The following is a 25743-nucleotide window of genomic DNA, read 5'->3' on the forward strand; positions in this document are numbered from 1 at the left end:
GATGCAATGCAACAAAAATAATGTATATCTCACAGCAAGTCAATCAAGGAGTAAGAGTCAGGTAACCACTGGTACATAATTCTCATAGTCCAGTTTCAGGAGTTAAAACACGCAGATAGGTACCTTTGCAGAGATTCTCGCAGTTGAATTTCTAGCAGCTAAATGCCTGAGAGTAAAGTTAACACAGTAGCCTTACGTGTTAGTCAGTATCTGTCCAATATTCACCACATCAATATAAATTCAGTACTTCAGAAGCATTTTGGGATGTCTGATAATTATTAGTTGCTAACTCTTAATGAACGTTAAAGAAGGTGAAGACCAACTAATTTTATCTGCTCCTCAAAGTCAGTCCTACAAATACAAGCAGTCAGATAAGCTTTAAGAAATCAGCATCAAAATATTCTTCCAGAAGAGGGTAAAATATCAGTGATTGTAATATTTAATCTTCTAGAAACCACTATAAAACCTGCCAGTATTCCAGATTCTTTCATTTGAAACACACAGACCTCTAGAATACAGTTGGTAGAGATAATGACATACAATCAACACAGAACAAGTCATTACCATCAAAAATAATGTTCTTCATGTTATCAAACCACCGAGGTTTTTGAAGTATTAAAGCACATACCTCAGCCATAAGAAAAAAATTTTAATAAATGGTATTGGGCAGAACAGAACATAATTATAGCTGCGTTCGTATCAAAAGATTACAGTCTCAAGTTTCTTTGCAGTTCAAAGACATCATCAATGCTGAATTTGGGAACCAATAACAGAAACATGGTGGTGCCCACTACAGTTCCACAGTACGTCCACATTTATCACAGAAGAGAAAAATATCTGAACAGGTTTTAAACTGACTGCCTTGTGGATGCTGTTGGCTACTTGCAGTATGAAAGCATTCAGCTATAGGCATCACTATCAAGCTCACATACAGTGAAATGGACTAGAACATGCTGAGTCCTGGATTACCAACAGATAGAACAGATTGCGTAGACAAAGAAGTTGGTCTATAAAGAACTACCACTGTACCACGCCAGTCACTCAGCTGATAAAAAATTATTTTGCAGTCCCAGGTACCCTAGGATGGCATTATTTAATTTTTTTTTTTTGTCCTGGAGTCCATCTCACTATGTAACTGAGTAACAACAACCAAGCGCCACCAACCTGCTCTCACTGCTATGAATGAAGTTAACGCTAGCCCAACCAGATCCAGGTTACAAGAAATAGGATGCAATATTCATTTCAGTGAATTCTGCACTGAAAAGACTTTGGAGAGCTCTGAAGCAAAACATGCATCTGAAACAATACCGTAAAGTGTTAGAACTAGGTGAAATTCTGCACTGAGAGTTTATTGGGCAACTTTAAGCAGCAGTTTTAAGAGGCTGTGATTGGGTCGAGCTGGCTGGCTGAAAGACTACCTTCTTATTCCCTCTTGACATTTCAAGAAGTAAGCATTTTCAAGTAGCTTCAAAGCACTTTTGGGTTTTAATCAACTGAGTACTTTATGTTACTGTACTTTTTGGATGTTGTATGAAGACAGTGCTCAATATGGTGCGTCAGGCTAAACAATCAAAGCCTGACAGATGAACATTCTTCCCCTTGCCTCTGTCAGCCCCTAATTATTTTCTCTGACCTCAAACAATGCACTGGACATCAGGGGAACTTACAGAATTTAATTACTTCAGGCTGGAATATCAAGCCTGCTCTTAGTGTCTTCTTTAGAGTGAAAAAAAGCCAAATCACCTATCCAGCACTGCTTTTTTTTTGTATCAAGAAACAATATCTCTTGGATTTTCCTAATGTGAACACTTTTTGATGTCTGCCACTGCCTTAACTGCTTTCACATTTGGCAATAACACAGTGCATTAACAGCCTGAAGACCTCCTGAAAGTAGCACTACAAACTAGCATTTCCCTAATTACATATATTAATCACCAAGACCCTGACATAAATCTCAGCGGAAATCCACAGGATATATTGTGGAAATACTAAATTAGTAAGAACCCTAAACCTGAGCTCAAAGACATTGGTACTGACAGCCTTAGATTAACCTCTTACAGAACTGCAGGTTCCCTTCCCTCAACTATGATGTTACCATGGATAGCATGTCAGTTATTTGATAGCAGGCTAAAGAGAATCACAGAAATTTACAAACAGGCATTCCATCAAAACTTGCAGTCAACATTATAGTGGGTTTCAGCCAAACTGTTACAAAATATAAGTTTATCTTCAAGTGGACAGATTTCTAACACTTCAGCAAAGACTGTAGAAAATTAACTCATCAACAAAAGCAGCTGCTCAGAACTCAGGAGACTGGTGGTTTTGAGATGACTAGATAAATCAGTCTGTGGATTCAAGGAGAAAAACAAAGAGGCACTCCCCACATCAGCGTAGGGAAAACTGCACTCCAAGAGCACACATCCTGTTGAATTAACTGTGGATGCAGCTGTACATCACAGGACTGGCAAGACAAGCAGCTAAGCCTCATTATTCAAATGTTTGCTTGTTTGTTTTAAACAAAATGATTCTCATACAACAATTCTGCAGATATTAACGTACTGACACATAAAAACAGCAACTTCAGTTCACTGGAAACAGTTTTCTCTTTAATTTTACCATAAAAAGGCAAAATAAACTCTTTCACTGTAATGTTATAGCTTTTCATATTTCTGAGCTCCATTTTAGAAGCAAATGTATTCTTAAATGCATTTAACAAGAGACACTGCAGCCTTAGTTTCCAACACCACAAATAAAAATAATTTAGCAAGAAGGCCCCTTCTTCAAAAGACAATGGCTAGCTCTGTACGTACCTGAAAAAACGCTTCAAGTGGCTCTATACCACCCGAAGTAATTAAAAGCCAGGTATGTCAACAAGGCAACAAAACAACTTTTCAACCTTTTTACCACTGATTTTTACTTCCTACACCAGTGTGCCTTTCTTACATGGAAAGTATTACTACACAAAGGGCATTACATACCAGAATAATTTGGGCAACAAAGCCTGGCACTATACAGATGTATGAAGGAATCTCAGCAGTTTAAAAGATTACCTGCATATCTTAATAGTCAGTTTTAAGAATCATATGAAAGTCTTGTTATCTGTCTCAATCAGCAAAAGTTCTACTTTGTTAAACGTGATTTCATTAAGTACACCAGAAAGCATTTTAGATAAATCTGTAGGTCAAAGCTTGTCACAACTGGAGTTCCTGTAACTGGCACATACATAAGAGAGGAAAAAGTAAATCAGCTGGAATAATAACTTAAAAAACTGAATATCAAGGAAGCAGGTTGGCTTTTAGCACGGTAGGAATTCAAATACGAGCAGTACAACTACATTGTGGTAGAATCCTAGAAAGAAACAACAAAGCACAACAGAACTTCAAAAAAAAAAAAAAAATCAGGCATCTATTTTAGGGACTAGATGCAAGTTATGCATTGGTTGAATCAAAAGTGTTTTTTTATAGCAGTCACACCAATGAGGTCTCATTTACGACTTTCCGGCCCATGTGTCCAACCACAGCCTTTTCAAACAGTCGGGGCCTCCACTACCCACTCCAAGTACTCCTTTGCTTACTCAGTGATCTCCTCTGGTACCTTCGTTTTCTGCTTGAGCTTCTGCGACTACGACTTTTTTCTCTTCTGTCTCGTTTACGTTCACTACTGTGAGTTCTTCTATAACGTGAACGTCTGGGGCTTACACTTCTTCGACGAGGACTATGACTTCGTCGAGGGCTGTAACTTCTGCTAGAGTGTCTATAATACCTCCTTTCCCTCCTCCTTCTTTCATCCTGGTAACTCGCATCTCTTCTGTGCCTGCTTCTCTCTCGCTTACCCTTACTCTCATCAGTGTTTATGCTGCTACATGAACGGCTCTTTCTTCTCCTTGGCTCTGTGCTATGTTTGCTTTGCTCATAGCGCGAGTCCTTCCTGCAGGTATTCTGTTTCTGGTTATTGGCAGAAACACATGGCAGTACACCTGAACTTCTTTTCTCTGAACACCTCTCTGAGTCTGTGGTATGAAGTTTCTGACCTTCTTTGACATCAACTCTGTCATGAATATTGCCATTTAAATACTTGCATTGAGCATTTACATTCTCAGGGGATGGTAGTTCTCTTTGGGAGTCTGATGCCAGTTTGTCTGTAACAGCCTGTCCTGAGGTAGAAGTGATGCAGCTGGATGACACAGTGTGTGGAACATCACTAGCAGTTTTCACAGTGCCAGACTGAGATGCTTCCGTTTCTTCTTTGCTTTGATGAACTGCATCCATTTTCTTGCTAAGAAGATTGTTCAGTAGTTTCTCCCTCAGTTCTTTTTCTTTTCTTTGCAACCCCAGTGCTCTTTCTTTTTCTTCTTCCACACGTCTGAGCTCAGCCTCCTGGAGCTTTCGTTGCTCCTCTAGTTGCTGAAGACGGATCTTTTCTTCATTTTGTTCTTGTTCCAAAAGCTTTACTGTCTGAAAGACAATCAAAGGGAAAGTAACAGTAAAGAACATATTTATAGATCCGTTCATGCTTCCAAGTCATACCATAACACATAAGCAGCTAACTGGTAAGAAAATAAAATGTCTTATGAACAGACGTTGAAGGTCCTAAAATAAAAGGGTTGCTTCCTCTGCTACAGAAGAGATAGATAAATAAATAAATAAATAAATAAGGAATGCTGTAACATGAAGTTGTTGTAAGGTGAAATATCTGTATAACATTGACAAGAATTTTGTGGATTCAGTTTCAGCAGTTTCACAATGCAAAGAAAAGGTTCATCTTTATGCATCTTTAGCATGAGAAATGTAACACACAAGCAAGAACAACATGTGCAATTTGAAATATTTGATAATTCTCAAGGTCAACACTTGAAGGTTTCAGACAAATTTAAAACTTAATTTCTCCTACAGTTTTGTGACCTGTGATTCATAAACTACTGAGATAGACCAGCATCAAAGAACATAAGTGTGCTTTGCCACTGCTTTTCACTGCTGCAAAAAAAAAAAAAAATTAAGTGTATTACATAATATCTTAACAAAACTTTATCCAAACCTTAATCAAATGCTATTGAAAAAATAAAACCATCACCGTTAGAGACAGAATCTAACATTCAAAACTTTAATCAACAGTACTTTTTCCTGAAGATAAATCATTCTACGTGTTTTTTAAGCATCAAATAATGAAACCCCTTTCTCTGAAACCAGAAATAGTTAGTGGAAATGCTGAAGGCTACAATGGAAAAAGTACCAAAACTCAAATTAGAAATGAGGAGTCTTATATTTTAGCATCTGTTCAATTAACATTATCACACTTACATTCTTTTCCTAGCCTTGAGAGGACTGCCAATTAGTCTTGGAAGGACTACAGATTCAAGTTCACTTTTCCATTTACCTTTAAGCGCACATTTCAAAAAGGGTTCACTGCAATTTTTTGAATTTTTGAACTAAACAGCAGGTTTAGTACCACTCCTTGAGGAGCAGCAGCCCCCACTCCCACCTACGTCAGTTGTTCTGCTGGGTTTCTCATTATCTTTTGCAATAAATAATAGTTACCTTTGCCCTGCTTAGCAGTTCTGCAATTAGCCTAATGGACTGAAGATTTCTCTGTGCCAAGAGGAGCTTCCTTTCTTCTAACTTTATCTTCTCTTGAAGTTTCTTCTGTTCTTCAGCTTGAAGTTTCTCAAGCTGCTTTTTGTTTCGTCGAACTTCACGATCTTTCTGCTTCTGTTCTCTCTTGCGCAATTTTTCTTCTCTTTTTCTCTCTCTCTCATATTCTTCAAGTTCTCTCTGCTTCCTAAAACAAGATTAGATTTTTATCTTGTCTAGGGCAGGTGCAATTTTAGACTCTGGCTGTATATAAAAATATATTTTGTACTCTGAATTAATTTGTTTCTTAATATACGTTTGTTGATTACTGAATAACTGAAATAAAAAACAGTGCTTTTTTTAGCCCTTACATGTGCTGATAAAAGCAATCATCAGCTTGTCAATTTTTAAAAATATGCTGATATTCAAACATAAAACATGGTTATAAAAGATTAAAAAAAAAACAAAACAATTCTATCGGAGACAATAATGATACATTACTGGGCAGCTGGGCATCAATCATCACAGTGAGATGAAAATTTCCAAACCAATTAACGTGTGCGTGGGTTGGTACTTTTCATTGCAGACACTAAGGAAAAACAGTAGCTTATGCTAAAGGTTTCTGAGGTCAGACTTATAATGGCATTATTTTAAAGAAACTGATTATTTCGCAGGTTTAGTATGTTGAACCGAACATAAGTATATGTGACAATCTAAATAACTTACTGAGTAAATTAACAGTTCTGCTTCAATAAGATGGTTTACATCACACTTCTAGAAACTGTTAAATATCTAAAAATTAAGCAGTGAGAAATGATACCCATCAAAACAAATGGGCATAAAAAAATCTGCATTAACATTTATATTCTGAATAACTGTCATGTGACATCTGGATTTACATCCATTTCCTTAGCTTATTATACAGTGATACTTTTTCATCTCATTCTTTTCTAGAAAAAATAACCATGCTACGAGCAAACAAACTTCACAATATTTTTTACTTACTAGTAGAAGAAATGTGTTTCAAGACCTGAGAATTAAATACTTACAGAAAAAAAGTTCAAACTATTCTTCATCTCCAGGTCCCAGGATCCCTGAACCTTACTACCTTGAAAGGACTACAATATTCTCACTCAGTTTTAAGTGCTTTGCTTCAGCTGCAGGAGTAAGTAAACTTTGTAAGTACTTAGTTGTTTTCTATTGATGCAATCAGGAATGAGTAACTGCAGTTTATCTGTACTTTACTGTTAAGGATATAACTAAGAGCCATAAGCAGTAACTACCTTTCTTCCTCTCTTTGTTTTTCCTCAGCTTCCTTCTCCCGGCGTTTTTGTTCTTCTCTCTGCTTTTCAAGCTCTTGAAGCTTCTGTCTTTCAAGCTGACGCTTTTTAATTGATGCATCACTGAGGTGTTTTGTTGAGTCAAAAGAAACCTTTACAGAATATAAGTTAAAACAGATGTAAGTAAACAAAGAAAAAAAAAAGAAAGAAAAAAAGCCCCAACAACCAAATTCTGACTCAGAACAAATGTACACAAAAGACAGTGCAAGTACAGTCAGAAACAAAGTGTTTTTCAAAACACGAGCACCAGAGAACCACAAGATGATGACTGGGAAATGTCTCTTAATGTCACTGCCTACATGCTAGAACAACAGGATACCAATTTGCACTTTTCTGTGTTTTGACAGCCAGCTGTAAACTGCATGAGGTTCAGGCCCTGGCTGTCCAATGTTTTCCAGAATAGCAAATTCAGATTTCAACTCATGTATGTCACAGCTCTAGGCAGAAATGGGCTTCCCTTTCTGTGCAACCCTGTGATCTTTAAGTTCTTCTGGAGAAAATAAATAGTCCTAAAACATTTAGCATCTGGTTTAAGCAAGTGCCTGCTCACCTACCCTAGCCCAAAGATTCCCAAATTGAGATATATTAGGCTGCTGTTTATAGCTACAGATTTAACACAGGAAACACAACATAGTGATTCTGCATACAACTGAACAGTGAGACCTGGGGAAATGCTCATCTTCTAGGATGGATGGACACAGCTTGGCCATGTCCAGCTGCACCCAAGAACACACATCGTACTCGTGGTGTCCTCAAGTCCTGTGTGAAATACCACAACCTGGTCTAGAGAGCAGCACCTCTGTCCACAGCAGAGCATTTAGAAATAGATGATCCTCAAGATCGCTTCCAGCCCAAACCACTGTGTGATTTTATAACTCTGCAATACCACCCACGTGCAAGCAGGGATCTGTAACACAGGCCGCTGTATTGTGGAAGACACGAACCATGGAGCACAGAAGAAGGCATACATACCGTGCAGTTTAGTTTGTTCAAACAACATAAAAACAACGTTTCAATAAAAGTCCTGTAGAAACAGAGCTGGACAGTCTTCTGACCTTGTATGAAAGTGATCTGTCTTGACAGCACAGACACAGCCTTCTCTTTCTGCTATCAATCCCAGGACAGCTGCCAGGAAGGCACGCATACTATTGCACAGAGAAACTAAATTTGGGAACCTCAATCCACTGCATGTAAGTGACACTTTGAATTTCACATCCCCTTGAGAATAGGAGGGTAAAGGTACAACGGGGTCTATGCTTTGGCTGACCAACTTTGATAACAAGATAATAACTGCCTAAATTAAAACTTAATAAATTAATATTTGCATGCTCCCAAATTACATAAATGAGTAATTGAGATTTTTCCTGAAATCTGCTTGTTCATTTGATGAATGAAAATCAAACATACTGAAATAAATAAGCAATTCAGCCAATATATAAATACAGACAAGTCTCCAAACATATCACAACCTTTCCTTAGGCCATACTTGCACAGATGTAATGTGAAGACTGACATGCTCCAGATAACCTCTCATCAATAACTTTACTTCTAAGACAATGAGGTCACAGAGAAAAAGATCTGGAGCACTCGGTATGTAAATACTATGAATTCAATACACTGGATTCACAGAGAATTTGTGGAATAGGCTAACATATTGTTTCAATGTTTGAATGGCCTTTCTGTTCATGAAGTACGCTAATCACAATTAACTCTGTATTCCACAGCCCATAGAGGCCACGCAGCATTACTTCACAATTCTGACACTTGACAGATAGACCTCCTTATCAACACCGGTATTAAATATAAAGGAATATAAAGGCTGTCACTCTTCCCAGAATTTCTAATTGTTAGTGTATACAAAAGAAAACGTACTTTAAAGTCAGCCTTCACAAGTCTGAAGTTGCCACAAATTATTTTTTAAATTAAATCACAAGATTTGTAAATGTATATTACTTTATAAAACCCATCTAACAAGTAATGTTCACAATATTTGGTAGTTGCTTAGCTTTTTTTGTATCAGTAAAGGTTTTGTTTAGGGAAAAGAAGAGAGCAAAGCCTCATCCTCCTTTGTTTACAGTCTAATAGCATGTTTATTCTATCACTTCCCTTTTAGAACTGCATTAGGACTGGTTCCCCAAACAGTATAGTAATGCCAGCTGCTTTCACCACCACAGTAAACAACTGTAGGCTTTAGGCACTATGGAATTAACATTTATCTGTGACAACAGCTTCTCACCTTTATATTGCAAGCCACAGCCTTGCCATCATCACCTTTAAACATCAGCTTCATCCCTCGCAGGGCATTCATGGCTTTAATGAAACCTGCATACTCCCGATACTGAACATAAGCTTCAAAATTTAAATGGCCTCCGAAGCTGAACGTGTGAAAATTTCTGCCAGTCATTTCTTCTCTGTAAGGGTCCAGCATGGGTATGTCCACATTACGTATTTCTCCGAATTTCTGGAAAACTTTTGTAAGGACTTCTTCACTTGGCTTTTCTGAGCCAGAGTCCTTTGCTGCAAACCACTTACAAGGTAAGCCTTCTAGATGAATGGTATCCGGCCTCTCCCCTGGCAAAGTTTCATTCATATCTTTTGCATCACGGAAAAACGAATCCCAGTCATGCCTGGTAGGAAAGTCAATCTTGTATTCTGCGGCACGGACTTTTAAAATGTCAGAGAAGCCACTCAGCTTGATCGTTTTGCCATCAAGGCACGCAAGGAAAGACTTGACTAAACTTTTGTTTTCAACCTCTCCTTCGAACCGGATGAAATCCATCGTGCTTTTGGAAATCCGCAGAGTGGAAAACTGATGGGTTTGCACCATCCCTTTCAGTCTTTCCATCACTTCCCAGTTCGAAATGGACTTTCCAGGTTGTTTCAGCTGAGGAAGTGCCACACTGATGGTCATTTTTGTAATGGGTTTAAGGTATAACCCACAGGGAGCACAGAGCTCTACAGCTTCTGATGTATCATGAACTATCGTTGCAGCAGCCATAACACAGAAAAAGCACAGGATGAGAAAAAATAAATAAAATAAAGATGCAAGTTTAAAGTTGCAGGCCCACAGTAGTCAAATAAAACAGCCCTTATCCGTAAACAATCCAATTCTTTGGACATTTAACCATTCCCAACCAACGTCTCCTAACACAAGAGTCAATTACCGAGTTAAAACCGAGCGGTACAAACATCTTAAATTACTTTACAACCACCAGAACCTACAAATAATTAAAACTCAGCAAGGCCTCAGAAGAAAAGGAGCCGACGGCAATCGCGGGGCACACACGAAGCCGGCGTGCGGCGGCGGCTCGGAAAGCGGCTCGGCTACCCCTGCTGCAGGGAGGAAGGAACGGGAGCGACGTCAGCCCGCTCCGAACAACAAACGCACCCCAGCGGGGAGCGCTGCGATGGGTGCCCCGTTCGCCAGCAGGAAGGCTCCTCGCGAGCTGCCTGCAACGACACAAAAACACCCCTTTACATAAAGGCCCGCAGCCCTGCCACCGGCCCTCGGCAGCCTCACCACTACGACGTCCCCGACGCCGGCGGGTGCGCGGCTCCCCGCCCCCTCCCCGCCTCACCCGTAGTCGCCGGGCCAAGCCGGGTGCCGGGTGGGCCCCGCAGGAAACGGCCGCCGACCCCGCGTGCGCCGCCGCCGCCGCGCGCAGCCGCCGCAACTTCCGCTTCCTGGCCGGGAGCGATGGCGGCCTCCGCGGCGGCGGAGTGGGACAGAGCGGGCGGTGGCGCATGCGCAGCGGGTGGCGGTGGAAGACGGTGGGTGGTGGCGCTGGGTGTCGTGAAGCGCTGTGCTCGCTATAGCTGCGTTCTCTCTCAGACCGTGGAGTTATAGAAGCGTTTGAGTTGGAAGGGACCTTTAAAGATCAAATCGTCCAACTACCCTGCAGTGCACGGGGACACCTACAGCTAGATCAGGGTGCTTAGAGCCCTGTCCAGCCACCGAGTCATAGAATTGTAGAAGGGACCTCTAGAGATCATCCAGTCCAACACCCAGCGAGGAAAGCATCTGGACAGGTCTTGAATATCTCCACAGAAGGAGACTCCACAGCCTCTCTGGGCAGCCTGTTCCAGTGCTCCATCACCCTCACAGTAACGTTCTTGTGCTTGTATGAAACCACCTCTGTTCCAGTTTCTGTCCCTTGTCCCCATGTTCTAATGCACACCACCAAAAAGACTCTGCCTCCATTGACTTGACTCCTGCACTTCAGATTTTTATAAACAGTCTCCATCAGAAGAGGGGTGGCCAGCAGGGACAGGGAGGTGATTGTCCCCCTCTGCTCGGCTCTTTTGAGACCCCATCTGGAGTACTGTGTCCAGGACTGGAGCCCCCTGTACAAAAAAGACAGGGAGCTGTTGGAGAGGGTCCAGAGGAGGGCCATGAAGATGATCAGAGGACTGGAGCACGTCCCCTATGAGGACAGGCTGAGGGAGCTGGGCTTGTTCAGCCTGGAGAAAAGAAGGCTGCGGGGTGACCTCATTGCAGCCTTTCAGTACCTAAAGGGAGCCTACTAACAAGAGAGAAATCAGTTCTTTGAAAGTGTAGATAACTGCAGGACAAGGAGAAATGGTTTTAAGTTGAGGGAGGGAAGATTTGGGTTGGATGTCAGGAGTGGTGAGGTGCTGGAACAGGCTGCCCAGAGAGATTGTGGATGCCCCATCCCTGGAGGTGTTCAAGGCCAGATTGGATGAGGCCCTGGGCAGCCTAGTCTAATATTAAATGGGGAGGTTGGTGGCCCTGCATGTGGCAGGGGGGTTGGAGATCCATGATCCTTGAGGTCCCTTCCAACCCTGACCATTCTGTGATTCTGTAAACAGTGATGAGATACCCTCAGAACCTTCTCCAGAGTGAAATGCCCCCGGTGTCTCAGCCTTTTCTCATAAGGGAAATGCTTCAGGCCCCTAATAATCTTTGTTGCCCTCTGCTAGACTCTCTCTAATAGCTCCCTGTCTTTCTTGAACTGAGGAGCCCACAGCTGAACACAGCACTCCAGGTGTGGCATCATCAGGGTAGAGTAAAGGGAAAGGATCACCTACCTTGACCTGCTAGTTGCACTCTTTTTAATGCACCCCAGGATGCCATTGGCCTTCTGGGCCACAAGGGCACACTGCCAGCTTGTGGCCAGTCCATTGTCCACCAGGACACCCATGTACTTCTTTGCAGAGCTCTTTTCTAAGAGAACACCGCCTATCCTGTACTGGTGCATGCGGTTATTCCTCCATAGGTGCAAGACTGTTCACTTGCTCATGTTGAACCTCATCAGGTTCCTCTCTGCCCAACTCTGCAGCCTGTCCAGGTTTTGTTGAATGGCAGCACAGCCTTCTAGTGTGTCATTCACTCCTCCCAGCTTTGTATCATCATCATACTTGCTCATCCATTCATCCAGATTGCTGACAATTGTCGAACAAGCTTGGACCCAGGACTGACTCCTGGGGAACACCACTAGTTACAGGCCGACAACTAGACTCTGTGCCATTGATCATAATGCTCTGACTAAGGGGTTCGTGCTTGTCCTTGAATGTCTCCAAGCAGGGTGAGCACCTATGAAGGAAAACAGCGTCTCACTTGCTGTTTTCTGACCTTTCTGACAGCTTGTGGTTTTCCTGAGAATCAACTCAAAGTCATGTTTATGAAAAAACATCACAAACCAACAGTACAGAATTTGGCTGCATAAACACAAGTGTCTAGTGTTATTCAGGATGCTGTGAGATATCCAGGCCACATACATGGGTCTGGACAGTCTCCCGAGGGCCTCCATATTGTCAGCTGAAGGCTGTGCTGAGTGATCTGCAGTATTCTGAACAGCAGAAAGCACAGGAGGTGGAATTCAGTGCTGCCTTAGGGGCTGTGAGCTTGCTTTCTGCTGCTACTTCAGGAGGGCCTGAGGCTTCTCAAGTCCTGGGCTGAACCTACTGCAGCTTAGCTACCCTTATTGTAAAAATGTTTTTCCTTATACCCAGTCTAAGTCTCTCCTCTTTTAGTTTGAAACCATTTCCTCCTAGTCTGTCACAACAGCACTTGCTAAAGAGTTTGTCCCCTATTTTCTTATAGCACCCCCCCCCTTTAGTTACTGAAAGGCCACACTCAGGTCTCCCCAGAGCCTTCTCTTCTCTGGGCTGAATAGCCTCAGCTCTCTTAGTCTGTCCTTGTAGGGGAGGTGTTCCATCCCTGGGACCATTTTCTTGGCCCTCCTCTGGATGCACTCAAACAGGTCCATGTCTCTCCTGTACTGAAGACTCCAAATCTGGATGCAGTACTCCAGGTGAGGCCTTAGTAGCACATAGTTGGGGGGGAGGATCACCTCCCTCAGCATATGACCATACTTCTTTTGATGCAGCCAAGGATACAGTTGCCTTTCTGGGCTTTGAAGGCACATTTCTGGCTCATGTACAGTTTACCATCCACCAGTAAATTTACCATATATATTTACCAGTAGTTATGCTATATATTTAAGACATGCCCAAATACTCTCTCTTGAATGTACTTCCATTCCGCATTGGCGCTCTGTATGTGTTGTGAAAAAAAGTGCTGCAGTAGTGAACACAGGAGGCAGTTGTTCATTTCATGTTTGTTTGCTTTTTGCTTTGTACAAATGCAGAAAAATATTTGATAGGCCATTGATGGATTCCTCATACTTGTGTTCAGTGCAAGCAAAGGATGTGGAAGCTTCCAACTGTGTATGAAGCACCACATGTACAGGAGAAAGCCTACCTCCGCTCCCCCAGACTGTCAGCATCTCCCAGACTGAGGCCCCCATGTTCTCAGAGAACTTCAGTTTGAGCACTGGGTCCTTAAGTTTGCTTGTCCTCAAGTCCTGCTCTCAGTTCCCTGCTGCAGATCCCCAGCCCACAAGCTGCTCCTGCTGCCAGCCCCTGGTGCTTCCCAGTGACTCAACCACTACAGCACCTTCCTGCTCCTGTTCCAGCATTTTGAAACAGGCATCAGGTTTCACCTTAGATAAAACTCCCATCTGGTGAGAAACTGAGACTACATTTGCCCCCAGCAGCAGACTGGTGTTAACCACTGCATGGAAATAAGGATTTTGAAGCACAGATGAAAACACTCACCGGTGGTCAAACAGTTCCACCAAGACCGAAGCTGTTGTGCAGAGCAGCCATTTCACATCACAGATGCTGGTAGCTGCTGGTCCTGCTCTATATCTTGCATGGAAATATTAAATCCATGGTTTAGTCAAGTTCCAGTACAAAGACAGAATCAGGAACCACTGCTAGTATCTAGCACTTAGTAGTAGTTCATGTATCATAATTTGAGATCACCACCACAGTCCATAACATTTCCTACCTCAGGCTTTCATTTGAGAGTGGACAAAGCAGATCCAGTAACAGTCCAGGGACTTTCAATAGCAGCACAGTCAGACTCTGCATATGGCAAAGATTTTTAATGTGGTGCTTAATTAATTATTATAATTAATTAATTGTTCCTACCCCTGGAGACTATGCCAGAAATAAATCTTCTGTATTTTGAAAGAAAAAGTGTACATCGATGCTCTGAAAAGTTACAAAATGCCAGCACTAATGTTATTCCTGCTGTAACATCAGCCATGAACGTAATAGCTTTCAAAGACATTTTTTCTGATATACAGAAAGCTGAAAGAAATGTTACAAGGATTACATTTTATAATCAGAATCATAGAATGGCCTGGGTTGAAAAAGACCACAGTGATCATCTAGTTTCAATCCCCATGCTATGTGCAGGGTCACCAACCACTAGACCAGGCTGCCTAAAGCTACATCCAGCCTTGTCTTGAATGAAAAACAGGCATGCAGGAAGAAGTAGCCATAATGTGCACTACGTGTGAAAGCTGCAGTCAGGCATTACAGGCCACAGTAATTTATGCGTGAACTTGTCTGTATCTCAATTCATCATCCTTTTTTCATATTTTCTCCCGCTGTTTTGAGGAGCAAGAGTGAGGGAGCAGCATGTTGGAGCTGAGCTACCTACCCACGTGAAACCACCACAGACATACATTGTGCTACATAACCTAAAAAATATCCAGTGTAACCAAAAGCTTTTTTTTCTGTTCAATACAGTGGATGATCTCACTGTCTTTCTGCCTATAACCTTTTTTTCTTACCTATCTTTAGTAGTTACTACACTTTGAATCCCATAAAAGTTCACTAGAGGGAGCCCTTGTTATTTGCAGATACGTAATACATGTTTTCAGTAAAAAAAAAAAAAAAAAAAAAAAAAAAAAGTTATAAACAGCAAACAGTGGGTTTTGTATTCCTGTTTTAATATAGTCACTCTTCTTTTCTTGAAAGAGGTATAATTCTGTTAGCTACACATGGTCTTATCTGTGTAATTCTGCTCTTCCTGAATGCATCGTTTTCTTGACCTTGATGGTCACCTGTGGTGATGCATGCAATCTGTTACGTGAGTGTTTACATAAAATGAAACAACAGAACAGTATAATTCCATTTCCTTTCCTTCCATCTTCCTTGCTCCCCCCCTCCCAACCCTAATCCTAACCCCCAAAACCAAACCAAAACAAAACAACGCCAAAGAATAAGAAAAACTCTTTTTAGTTTAAAATTTAACAGTTTCTGTTGGAAAATGATATATCTCCCATGCTGATCTAAATCTCCCTAAACTGAACAGAAATATTTCTAGTATGTATCTTTCTAGAATCAGTACAATCAGATAGAATGCACAACACTCTCAGTTATGTTGAGTGTGCTTTCTGTTTTCTGTTGTCATTAAACACAGTAAATCTTTTTGTTTACTCTCACACTGAAGGGAAAACAGTGACATTCATTGTGCAATCAGTTTATGACTGATACTTGAAGGTGGAGGCAGCAGCACAGAAGACTTGAATTAATAGGTTGTGTAACTGTTGAAGTGTTATTACATTGTTCTTTTCAGGCTCTAAATAGCCTCTATCCACACGGCAAAATTAAGCCCTAAAGCACGTAATAGAGAAAAGCACATGGGATATGTTGTTTTATTTCCTAAGATGAGAAACAGTTAATATTAGTCACCTTCCTCAGCAGTATATTTTCTTTAGGCAAATGGAAGAATGCCGTAACATTCAGTACTAATGCAGCCCAAATATATCTATTTTTTTTTAGGTGAAATGGTGTTACCACAATTGTAGAACTGTGAATTTCTAAAGTGTCCTTAAGCAGATGACATTCTCTCTATACATTCACCCTGCCCTCCACACTTGTTTATCACCTAATACAGAAAGGCCAAAGTCATTTTGATTGATCTTGCATGAGTCTAGATGGCTACAGTATTAATTTGCTGTTTCACCAGCAGTGCCTGTATCACAGCCTTGCTTCCCAGTGCACATGTCAAGGAAAGTCAGATGAATCAATGGCAAAATGCTGGGCTGCATTACTGTCGTTGCTGCTTTTTGCTCCTGGTAATCCTTCCTCATTTTCCAGGATCTGACTTTGAAATAAGAAGTGCTAAAAAAAGAGAGGATGACCGAGCTGTATCACATTTGGTTTGCTCATAACACTGCTTTTTTTTTTTTTTTTTCACACCGATAGACTGTCAGTTTATCTCAGAATGAACTTCAAGGACTTGGTACCTCTTATCAAGTGCCTTATAGTAATTTTTCTTGATCAAATACTGGTTTTATACAAAGACTCATATTAAAGCAGCTTCATAGAATGAAATAATCATCATGTGTCCCAGACATCTGGCAAAGTTTTATTGAAGTTTGTTTCTGCCCTGTAATATAAAGACATAGAAGTTTATACATACGAACAAGCATACATATTTGCAAACTTTAGCTCCATTTGCAGCCAGCAGAGACACATAAGTTTGTGTAGGAAAAGTCCACAGTGGCTTGGTCACCCTCAGTTCATTTCTTGACTCTGTGCTAGAAAACTATGAGCAGCCATGCCATAGGGCGACTCATGGTGGTAAGTCACCCTTCCCTCCTGTCTTCTGATAAATCTGTAGATAGATAGACACTTTTGAAGCTCTGATTTGAAAAACAAAAGCCCTGCTAGTCAGATATAAACTACTAAGTTATGTAGGCACTTATATGGGGCAAAATTATTAGCAACTAACTTCCAGCCAGTGACTGGAAACTCCCAAAAGAACTGGGATGTTGAACTTACTGCAAATAAGCAGATATTCAGAACTCAGATGTTCTTGGACAAATTGCAGTGCATATCAAGCAGCCTGCACCTGGAATACTTTCATCAAGCTCCTGGTGAGAGATCTGACCACACAGTTAAGCAACACTTTTTTAATTACAGGTTAATTCGGGAAATTCATTCCATTACAGCTGCTTGTTAGTTTCCTATCTCAAACTCCTTTGATTGTAGCTACTGCCAGATCAGGCTGGTAACTGTAATGCTAGCAGTGTGGAGCACAAAAATTTAATTAGCCACCAGAATAAGAGATCTTGCAAAGATCCTCACACACCTTTTAGTTCTAGGTCTGTCCTAGAAAAATCATGGGAAGAACTAAGTAATAAATGAGACTATATACACTGATAGGGGACAGGGTTTTGGGGAAGACAGCTACAACATTTTCACTGATTTTGGAGGATGAGAATCAAGATTAGCGAGTAAAAATCCGTAAAAGAGTCAATATCTTTGTGAGTTGTCTCTGTTGAAGAAAATTGAAGGAATTAAGATAAATTAAATCAAAGATTGTAGGAGAAGAAAAAGATTTAATTTAGGGAAAAGCAGCTTCCCTGGACTGCCCAGGGAGATGGTGGGGTCACTGACTCTGGAGGCGTTCAAAGAATGTTTAGATGTTGTGTTGAGTGACATGGTTAGTAAGAACTATTGATGATAGGTGGATGATTGGACAGATGATCTTGGAAGTCTTTTCCAACTTTGGTAATTCTATAATTCTATGATTTTGCACAGTTTTGGCCTATGCAATCACATTTTCTCATGGAAGCAATCAGCAATGCTGTCTACATGAAAAGGTACTGTGAGGGCTTTAACGAAATATCATGCAGCTATGGCCATCAAAATGGTTGTTTTAATGTCTGTGTCACAGCTTGAAGAGTCCCACTGGGAGCAACATCTCCAGTGATTCTTCTTGCCCAAGGGTCCAGAAGCTCAGGCCAAGTATCAGCTGTGTTGTAGGCAGTCCTGTCTTCTGTTCTGGCATGCTGAGTGGGCTTCCTGCACTGACCTCAGGCTTGGTGCCTTGCCCTGTCTGTTGTCACCAGGCGCTCAGAGGAGCCTGTCCCTCTCACCACCTGTCCCCGCCTGTGTGCTGCAGGACAGTGTCCTGAGTGGTGGCGGTGCTGTCCTACTTGTGCTGCCTCCTTTTGGCTAGTGGAGTAGCCCTGATCTTGCTGTTCCCAAGCTGGCAAACTTCTATCTAAGCTCTACAGAGTTGGATGGAAGTAGTGAGCTGAAGCTGTGTTGAATCCGTGTTGAGAAGAGCATGAAGAAGTGACTGCTAAACACTTGTTTTTGATAGTAAATTCACAGACTACTTCCTCTTCAGCTGTTGTGATTTGGTTTTTGATATATTGCCCACATGTAGGTGGTCAATAAGTGATAAGCTAAAAAAGGATTTAGCAGTTTTCTTCAGTGCCAGTGTAACAAGATTGTAAAAGAATTAAAATGATCTGTTCAATTTCTTCTTTTTCTACTGTTGCATATTCAAATGTCTTCAGTTTCACTTATAACTTTCAGTAACCAGCCCCAAAAACATAGAAATTTCACTCTGGGTTCTCCTAAATTGCTGATTTCTATGCTTAAAGTGGTAGCTTTGATTCTGGTCCTTGTTTTGCAACAGATTTTCTCGTGACTTGTGGCAAATATGGCCCTATCTGAGCATCGGTTCTCACTGACCTTATCATCCAGTGTAGCACTGACAGATGTTAAGCAGAGATTTTATTTTTGCATTTTATTTTGAAGTGTATAATCAAAATAAGCATCACTATGGTAGATGAAAAGTATAATGGATAAATTTTTTAATGATCCCCATGAAAAGTAAATGAAACCATTTTTGCAAGGTTCTTATGATAGAGCATATGAAGCCAACAAGTCCTGCAGCAGTAATAGATTGAAGCCTATCAGTCATTAACAGCTAACTGCCTTTCTCATTGCTGATAGGTCTCTGAAGAAAGATACAAGCGCTAGAAAAAAATACCTGAGTAAGAAATGATATTGTTTGAAAGTGGCAGACTATCTAGAAGTCAGTGGAAATAAGACTTAGTGCTATTGACATCAGCTTCAGATATAGCATAGTTTGTCTTGACCTGCACCAGAGGAAAATCTGACACATCATCCCCATGCAGGATTTTCATACCCTGTCAGTGTGTAGATATTCACATCAGTCTGTGGAGTTTTCATTATTCTGTCTGCAGGACTCACAACATCACTACAGGTAAGACATTATTCCTGTCTGGTGTTTCTGAAGCAGTTTATTCCATTCTGAATTGAATACCTTTTTTTTTTCTTTTCACTATTTTTCTATTTAACCTATATTTTCCCACTCTGTTTGCAGGAATACTCTAGGTGTGATGGAAAGACGGATGGAAGGGGAAGAAAGTTACAGGTTGCCTTATATTTCATATCTGTGGGCAGAATTAGTTTTTGATATAATGAAAACACAGTTAGAAATATAAAGCAACATTTTTTCTGGAAGCGGGGAGGAAAGTAAAATAATTATTTTCAAGTAATTTTACTTAAAAGCGATGAAATCTAATTTAACCATGTATTTTTTATCTACGTAGGCTACAGCCTGATTAGTTTCTCTCTTCTAACTTGCTATGAAATAATCCATAAAGCAGCCTTTGAAGAAAAAAATTATTTAGGTTAGCGCAAGGGTACCTAAATATGAGTTGCAAGACGACCTAGTTATGAGTCATAGGACATGATTTAGAAAGGGAAAACGTCACTATTGCAAAATCCTTTGATCTACAAAAGGAGAAGTCACAATGGTAGACAGATTGTTTTGTTCAGAAGACTTTGCAGGAAAAAGTACTGTCTGGGCAACGCTGCAAAACCTAAGAAATTTGTGTCTGTAGATTCAGTTGGCCATTTTAGCCTGTACTGATAAATATGGGTGTTATAATAAATAAGTATCTCCACTATGTTTCTGCGATTTCTCTCTGGTTCACAATCTTGCTTAGTATTCCAGCATGCTTGCTACCTTTTTAGAAAGCCTTTGCACATTGAGCTAAGGGCTGGATTTTCTCGTATTTCCTTCTGTTTATGTATTTAAAACTTTTTAATATATGTTGTTCACTGTATATTATGGATTATGGTATTGTGTTAAATTGACTACTGATTAAGTACTGATAAGTGCTAGTAAGAATCATACAATCTAATCTTGTGAATTATCATGCTAATAAACCATAAATTGTTGTTAAAAGTAGAGCCATGTATAAATCAATCCACAACATAAAGCCATTCTGACTAAAGGAAGTAAGCACAGTGATACTTAAATTTTGAGTGTGAAGCCATCTGGAACTGAACTTGGTGAGGGATGTTAGAAGCAACAAGAAGGGACTCTATACGTACGTTGGCCAGAAGAGGCAGGCCAAGAAGAGCACACCTCCTTTGGTAAATGAGAAAGGAGAAATGACTACGATGGATATAGAGAAGGGTGAGGTACTAAATGAGTTTTTGCCTCAGTCTTCACAGGCAGCCAGGATTCTTGTATTTTTCACATCCCTGAAGCTTGCATCCTTGAGCCGCTAGGTGAGAGCTGGGGGAATAAACCCCCCACTCTAAGTCCAAGACGGCCTCATGAAACTGAATTTAAACAAGTCTATGGGGCTGGATGACATGCATCCCAGGATCTTAAAGGAGCTGGCTGATGTGGTTGCCAAGCCACTCTCCATTACATTTGAAAAGCCATAGCTGTTGAGTGAAGTCTCCAGGGAAACATCACTCCCATTTACAAGAAAGGGAGAAAGTAGGACTCAGGGAACTACAGGCTGGTGAACCTCGCTTCTGTGCCTGGGAAAATAATGGAACAGATCCTCCTAGAAGACATATTAAGGTGCATGAGGGATGAGTGGGTGGTCCAGAGAGCCAGCATGGCTTTATCAAGGGAAGATCATGCCTGACCAATCTCGTGGCCTTCTATGATAGAGTGACGGCATCAGTGGAAAAAAGAAAGGTGACCGATGCTATCTACCCGGACTTATGCAAGGCCTGGTGGTCCCACACCACATTCTTATCTCTAAATTGGAAAGATATGGATTTGAGGGGTGGACTATTCCGTGGATAAGGAATTGGTTGGAAGGCTGCAGACAGTGGATTGTGGTGAATGGCACTTTGTCTTAGTGGAGGCCTATGACAAGTGGTGTCCCCCAGGGATCTGTCTTGGAACTAGTGCTCTTCAACATCTTCATCAATGGCATTGATGACAGGCTCAAGGGCACCCTCAGCACATTTGCAGATGACACCAAGCCGAGTGGTGCAATTTACATGTTAGAAGGAAGGGATACCATCCAGAGAGATCTCAACAAAGTCGAAAAGTGTGAACCTAATGACACTGAACATAGCAAAGTGCAAGGTTTTTGCTCTTGGGTTGGAGTAATCCCAGATAAGTATACCGACTGGGAGAAGAACTCCTTGAGAGTAGTCCTTCAGAGGAGGACCTGGGGGTCCTGGTGGATGAGAAACTGAACATGAGCCAACAGAGTGCTCTTGCAGCTGGGAAGGCCAATGGTAACCTGGGCTCCACCAAAAGAGGGTCATCAGGGACAGAGAGGTGATTGTCCCTCTCTACTCTGCTCTTATAAGGCCCCACCTGGAGTACTGCATGCAGGCCAGATTTACTGACCTCTAGGCACAAATCTAGGATGTTCTACAGCCCAAGTGATGCCGAGGTCAAAGCTGTTGTAATGCTACCTGTAAGAAGTACTTAAGCAAATCTTCAGTTGCTTAAATAATATATTTAAATTATTTCCACATCACCTTCATCTCTTATTCAGGTACTTCATTTTCAATCAAATACAGGCTTCCTGAAGTAGTTCCTATGAATGCTCCCCCATGCAAAACGTCAACTCTAAACCCACTGTTTTATCTGTGGTAAACAAAGCTTGTTCTCCCATGCCTTCTCCTTCCCCTAGATGCTGGCTGACTGTGGTAACTACTTCCCCAGCCAGGCTAAGAACATTAATTTCCGTCAGTGAAGTTTTTCAGAATCTCTGTAAGAAGTTGTGTCCTCCTTTTGAGAAGTTGTCAGCTGCAACTGTCTATTTTGCCCCTCTCATGGAGAGCAGGTATCACACAGCAGAGACAGGAAGAAATGCGTGTACCTCATCTGCTCCCTTTCACAGCCCAACAGGAGCCATTTTTTTTCTCCATCTCTTTTTTGCAACTTAGCTGTGAAGGAAAATTGCTGCACATTTTAATTTTATGCTTTCATGGAATCATAGAATTGTTTGGGTTGGAAGAGACCTTGTAGATTGTCTAGTTCCAATCCATTCTATAGGGAGGACACCTCTGACTGTACCAAATTGCTCAAAGCCCCATCCAGCCTGGCCTTGAATGCCTCCAGGGTGGGGGCATCCAGAACTAAAGCAAAGAAAATTATGCTCTCACAGCAACATGTGAAAATATTTTTTTCCGACTTATAATACAAGAAATTGAAGACAATACACAAAGAATACATAAATGTCAAAATTATGAAATGTTTATGGACATTGATCAAGGAAGAAAATGCATGTTTGGAAAAAGGTATTCACAAAGAAGGTGGTTGAGCTCTGGCACTGGCTTTTCAGGACAGTGGTAGCAGCCCCGAACTACTGGAGCTGGAGAAGAATTCAAACATTGCACTTAGACATAGGGTCTGAATTTTGGGTGGTCCTATGTGCAGCCAGAAGCTGGACTCGATGATCCTCATGAGTCCCTTCTAACTCGGGATATTCTGTGAATCTCTTCAAAACTGAAGTTTCACCTTGAAGATCCTAAGAGTAGAACAGAGTGATAAAGAAAAAATCTAGTATCACTTGAAAGCGGGAAACTACATTTCAAAAAGGGTCTTGAATAGTGCTGTGCACTGACACTAGTATAAACAGTGACTAAATGAAAGAGTAGTACATTCAAGTAAAGCACCTTTTTTCTGTTTTTTTTTTTTTTTTTTTTTTTTACTTGTATGTTTCATACGTTTAGGTAAGTCAAGTTTGTACTAGAGCAAATTCTTCTTCAAAGCACTGTTTTTACCTTGCAAATTGTTGTCAGAATCAATACACCTAAAACTAGTACTGAGGTAAGTATTCTTTATAAATAATTCTGAATATTTACTGTTTTCAGTCATAATGCTCTCTGACTTCTATTTCTTGGAAAGCCCCAGCTTCCTTCTCGCTTCTGAATCTTCTCAACTCTGACGCTTTCAGGTTGTTGTATTTCCTATTAGCATGACCAAAAGCCAAGCCAGATGTATATGAAGTTTTTCATTAGTACTAATATCACGTAAGCTGCTGTGTATCTTACTATCCCAACTTATTTTGCTGCTAACTTATATGGCTTAATATACAAAGTGCTCTTCCAGGAGCTCGCAGTAAATGATAGGACTGCTAGGGAGTGAAGAAATAGCTGAAGTAGTAATTTCTTTCAACATCCCAGCTAGACCTTGAAGAGGCCATCCTGTTTCCAGTCTCAGAAGTGTGTACCAGCTAGGAGAGATTCTTTCATGATATGATTATCATGGAGCGCTATAGCTAATGGTTTACTGGAAAACAAATACAATATCTATCTTTTAGAAAGAATTTCTAACATAGGAATTGATTGTTTTTATCACATTTTTTCCCCTGTTCGTTTGAGGAGGGGGAATGAGAGAGCAGCATGTTGGAGCTTAGATGTGATCAACGTGAAACCACCACACAGGGACACAAGAATTCAGTTAGAGGATCTTTCAGCCAATGTTAGCATTACCTAATCAGAGATCAGAGAATCATCTAGGTTGGAAGAGACTTTCAAGATCATTAAGTCCAGTCATCAACCTGACCTACCAAGTCCCACCATCAAACAACGTCTCTTAGTGTCACATCACATCCACACATCTCTTAAATACCTCTAGGGATGAAAAGTCCACCACTTCCCTATGCAGCCTGTTTCAATGCTTGACCACCTGCTCGATGAAGAAATTCTTCCTAATTGTTTATCTAATTGTCTTCTGGCATAACATGAGACTATTTCACGACATGCTAGCACTTGACAGCAGAGAAAAGAGACTAGCACCCTTCTTATTGCAACCTCCTAATGTGATGTGTATTTCAGTTGTCTCCAAAACAGGATGCACACATCTTAGGGGGTGTGAAAGACAATTTTTGGGCTAGAGGAAGAAAATATTTTTGAACTACCAGTAACATAAGAAATATATTTAAAGATAGTGTTTATTTCACCTTTTTCTCATACTCTTTGTGTTCCTTTTTTGGCGTGTGTTTGTTTTAGAATGTAAACAATATGTTAATATAGTAGTATATGTTAATACAGTAGTATATATACACATTTATTTATAAATGTACATTTGTTTGCTCTCACTTTTGTTGTTTTTTGGTTTTGTTTTTTTTTTCCTGATAAGTGTGTGTGATCAAAAATGTTTAGAGACCACTGCCATGTGTTCCATTGGAGCCATCTTGCCCTGAATGTCCATTTGGACAACTGCAGAGCATGAGTCCCAGCAGAACATTCTCATTTGGGAGTCTTGAGTAAGTAGCACAACTGAAACAGATTGCCTATGTTTTCCACTATGTAAAATGAAACTCATGGGAGAATGGCAGAGACATGTCAGGTTGATAATTTGGACACAAGCACATTGCTTCCCTTATATTTGTGTTCATCTTCTACTAAATATTTTAAGAAATTGCTTATAAATTTCCAATTTTTAAATAGGAAGTGAATATATGTTAGAATGTCAGTACTGCAAAGCTATATGTATGTTCCAGAAAAAAAAAAAAAACTCTGATGACTGCAGTGTTTGTGACGAAAGGTGAGTGAAACAGCCATACAGTGCTCCATGAGTAATGAATGTATTTTCCAAAAAAGGATTTCAAATTGAGGAAAAAAATATGTATCCTTTTAGCAAATATTCTAAAATAGCTTTGTCAGTTATTAAAAGGTAAGAAAAAGGGAAGTAGACGTTACAGTACAGCATAAGTATTTTTTGTCAGCGCACAGCAGAATTGCATTCAAATAGAAGAGACTGAAGAAATTTAATGTGTTTTAAAAAAACAGATAAGAAAGTAATTTATTTGTTAAGAATGTATAAAGTCACTGAGAGCAGAAGAATCTCTCTTCTGAGGTCATTTGAGTGATGGGAGCATATGATTTGTGGTTGCGTTTGTTTAGTCTTTGTCTGAAAAGATTGAGTTTGTCCAGGCTTGAGAAGAAAAGTGCAAAGAGGGCTTAATCAGTGATGAGAAGGAAGGAAAGTGGTCATTTTCTGTGTCCAGCATGGTTAAGACAAGGAATCCTAAGCTCCAGGCTGAAGATTCACAGAAGATAATTTATTTATTTTTTTCTAATTTTATGGTGGCACTTGAACAAATTACCTGAGGAAATTACACTTCCCATCATTCTTTCTAAGCAGATATTAGATAAACACTTTAGCTGATTCTTCCATTGGGGAAGGATATGAGCAAATGAGATCCCCTCAAATCCTATTTGCTTTGTGAAACTGTGACTTTTATTTCTTACGTTGTTATATAAACCTAAATCCAGATTTTGGTCTACTTTTACTTTGTCTACAGTGAGACAAATTCTTCTCCAAATCCAGAATATTGAAATCCATATGATGCATATTTGATTTATAGATTCCCCAAAGACCTATGGAATGAAAGTTGTGTGCGTCTATTTTTTTCTGTACTAATTGTATAATTAGGTAAAACTATGTTGAGCTAAGTACTGTA

The 25743-nt window shown here is 40.5% G+C and overlaps 1 protein-coding gene across 3 annotated transcripts; it reads right to left on the minus strand.

Annotated features, from left to right (window-relative positions):
- Nucleotides 1-637: 637 nt before the first annotated feature.
- Nucleotides 638-10619, minus strand: AKAP17A (A-kinase anchoring protein 17A). 3 transcript variants are annotated; one of them, XM_090126258.1, is made up of 6 exons: nt 10486-10619; nt 10130-10357; nt 9144-9886; nt 6851-6999; nt 5535-5775; nt 639-4454 (listed from the first exon to the last, which is right to left on the minus strand). In XM_090126258.1, the coding sequence occupies exons 3-6, from the start codon at nt 9816-9818 to the stop codon at nt 3546-3548; spliced, it is 1974 nt and encodes a 657-aa protein (XP_089982384.1). In that variant the 5' UTR covers nt 9819-9886; nt 10130-10357; nt 10486-10619; the 3' UTR covers nt 639-3545. The 3 variants fall into 3 exon arrangements, with proteins under 3 accessions (XP_031452002.2, XP_089982377.1, XP_089982384.1); XM_031596142.2 differs by having other exon boundaries at nt 638-4454; nt 9144-10357; XM_090126251.1 differs by lacking the exon at nt 10486-10619 and having other exon boundaries at nt 638-4454; nt 9144-10462.
- Between the last annotated feature and the right edge of the window lie 15124 nt (nt 10620-25743).

Source organism: Phasianus colchicus, chromosome 1, assembly GCF_987193195.1.
Source record: "Phasianus colchicus chromosome 1, bPhaCol1.hap1.1, whole genome shotgun sequence".
NCBI classification, from domain to species: Eukaryota; Metazoa; Chordata; class Aves; order Galliformes; family Phasianidae; genus Phasianus; species Phasianus colchicus.

Bases quoted from the DNA above. Each gene is read 5' to 3' on its own strand.
- AKAP17A (XM_031596142.2), bottom strand. From the start codon at position 9,905: ATGGCTGCTGCAACGATAGTTCATGATACATCAGAAGCTGTAGAGCTC. The intron at 5,776-6,850 runs GTAGTTACTGCT...ATCTTGTTTTAG, and splicing joins AAACAAAGAGAGGAAGAAAG to GAAGCAGAGAGAACTTGAAG. The intron at 4,455-5,534 runs GTAACTATTATT...ATTGTCTTTCAG, and splicing joins AACTGCTAAGCAGGGCAAAG to ACAGTAAAGCTTTTGGAACA.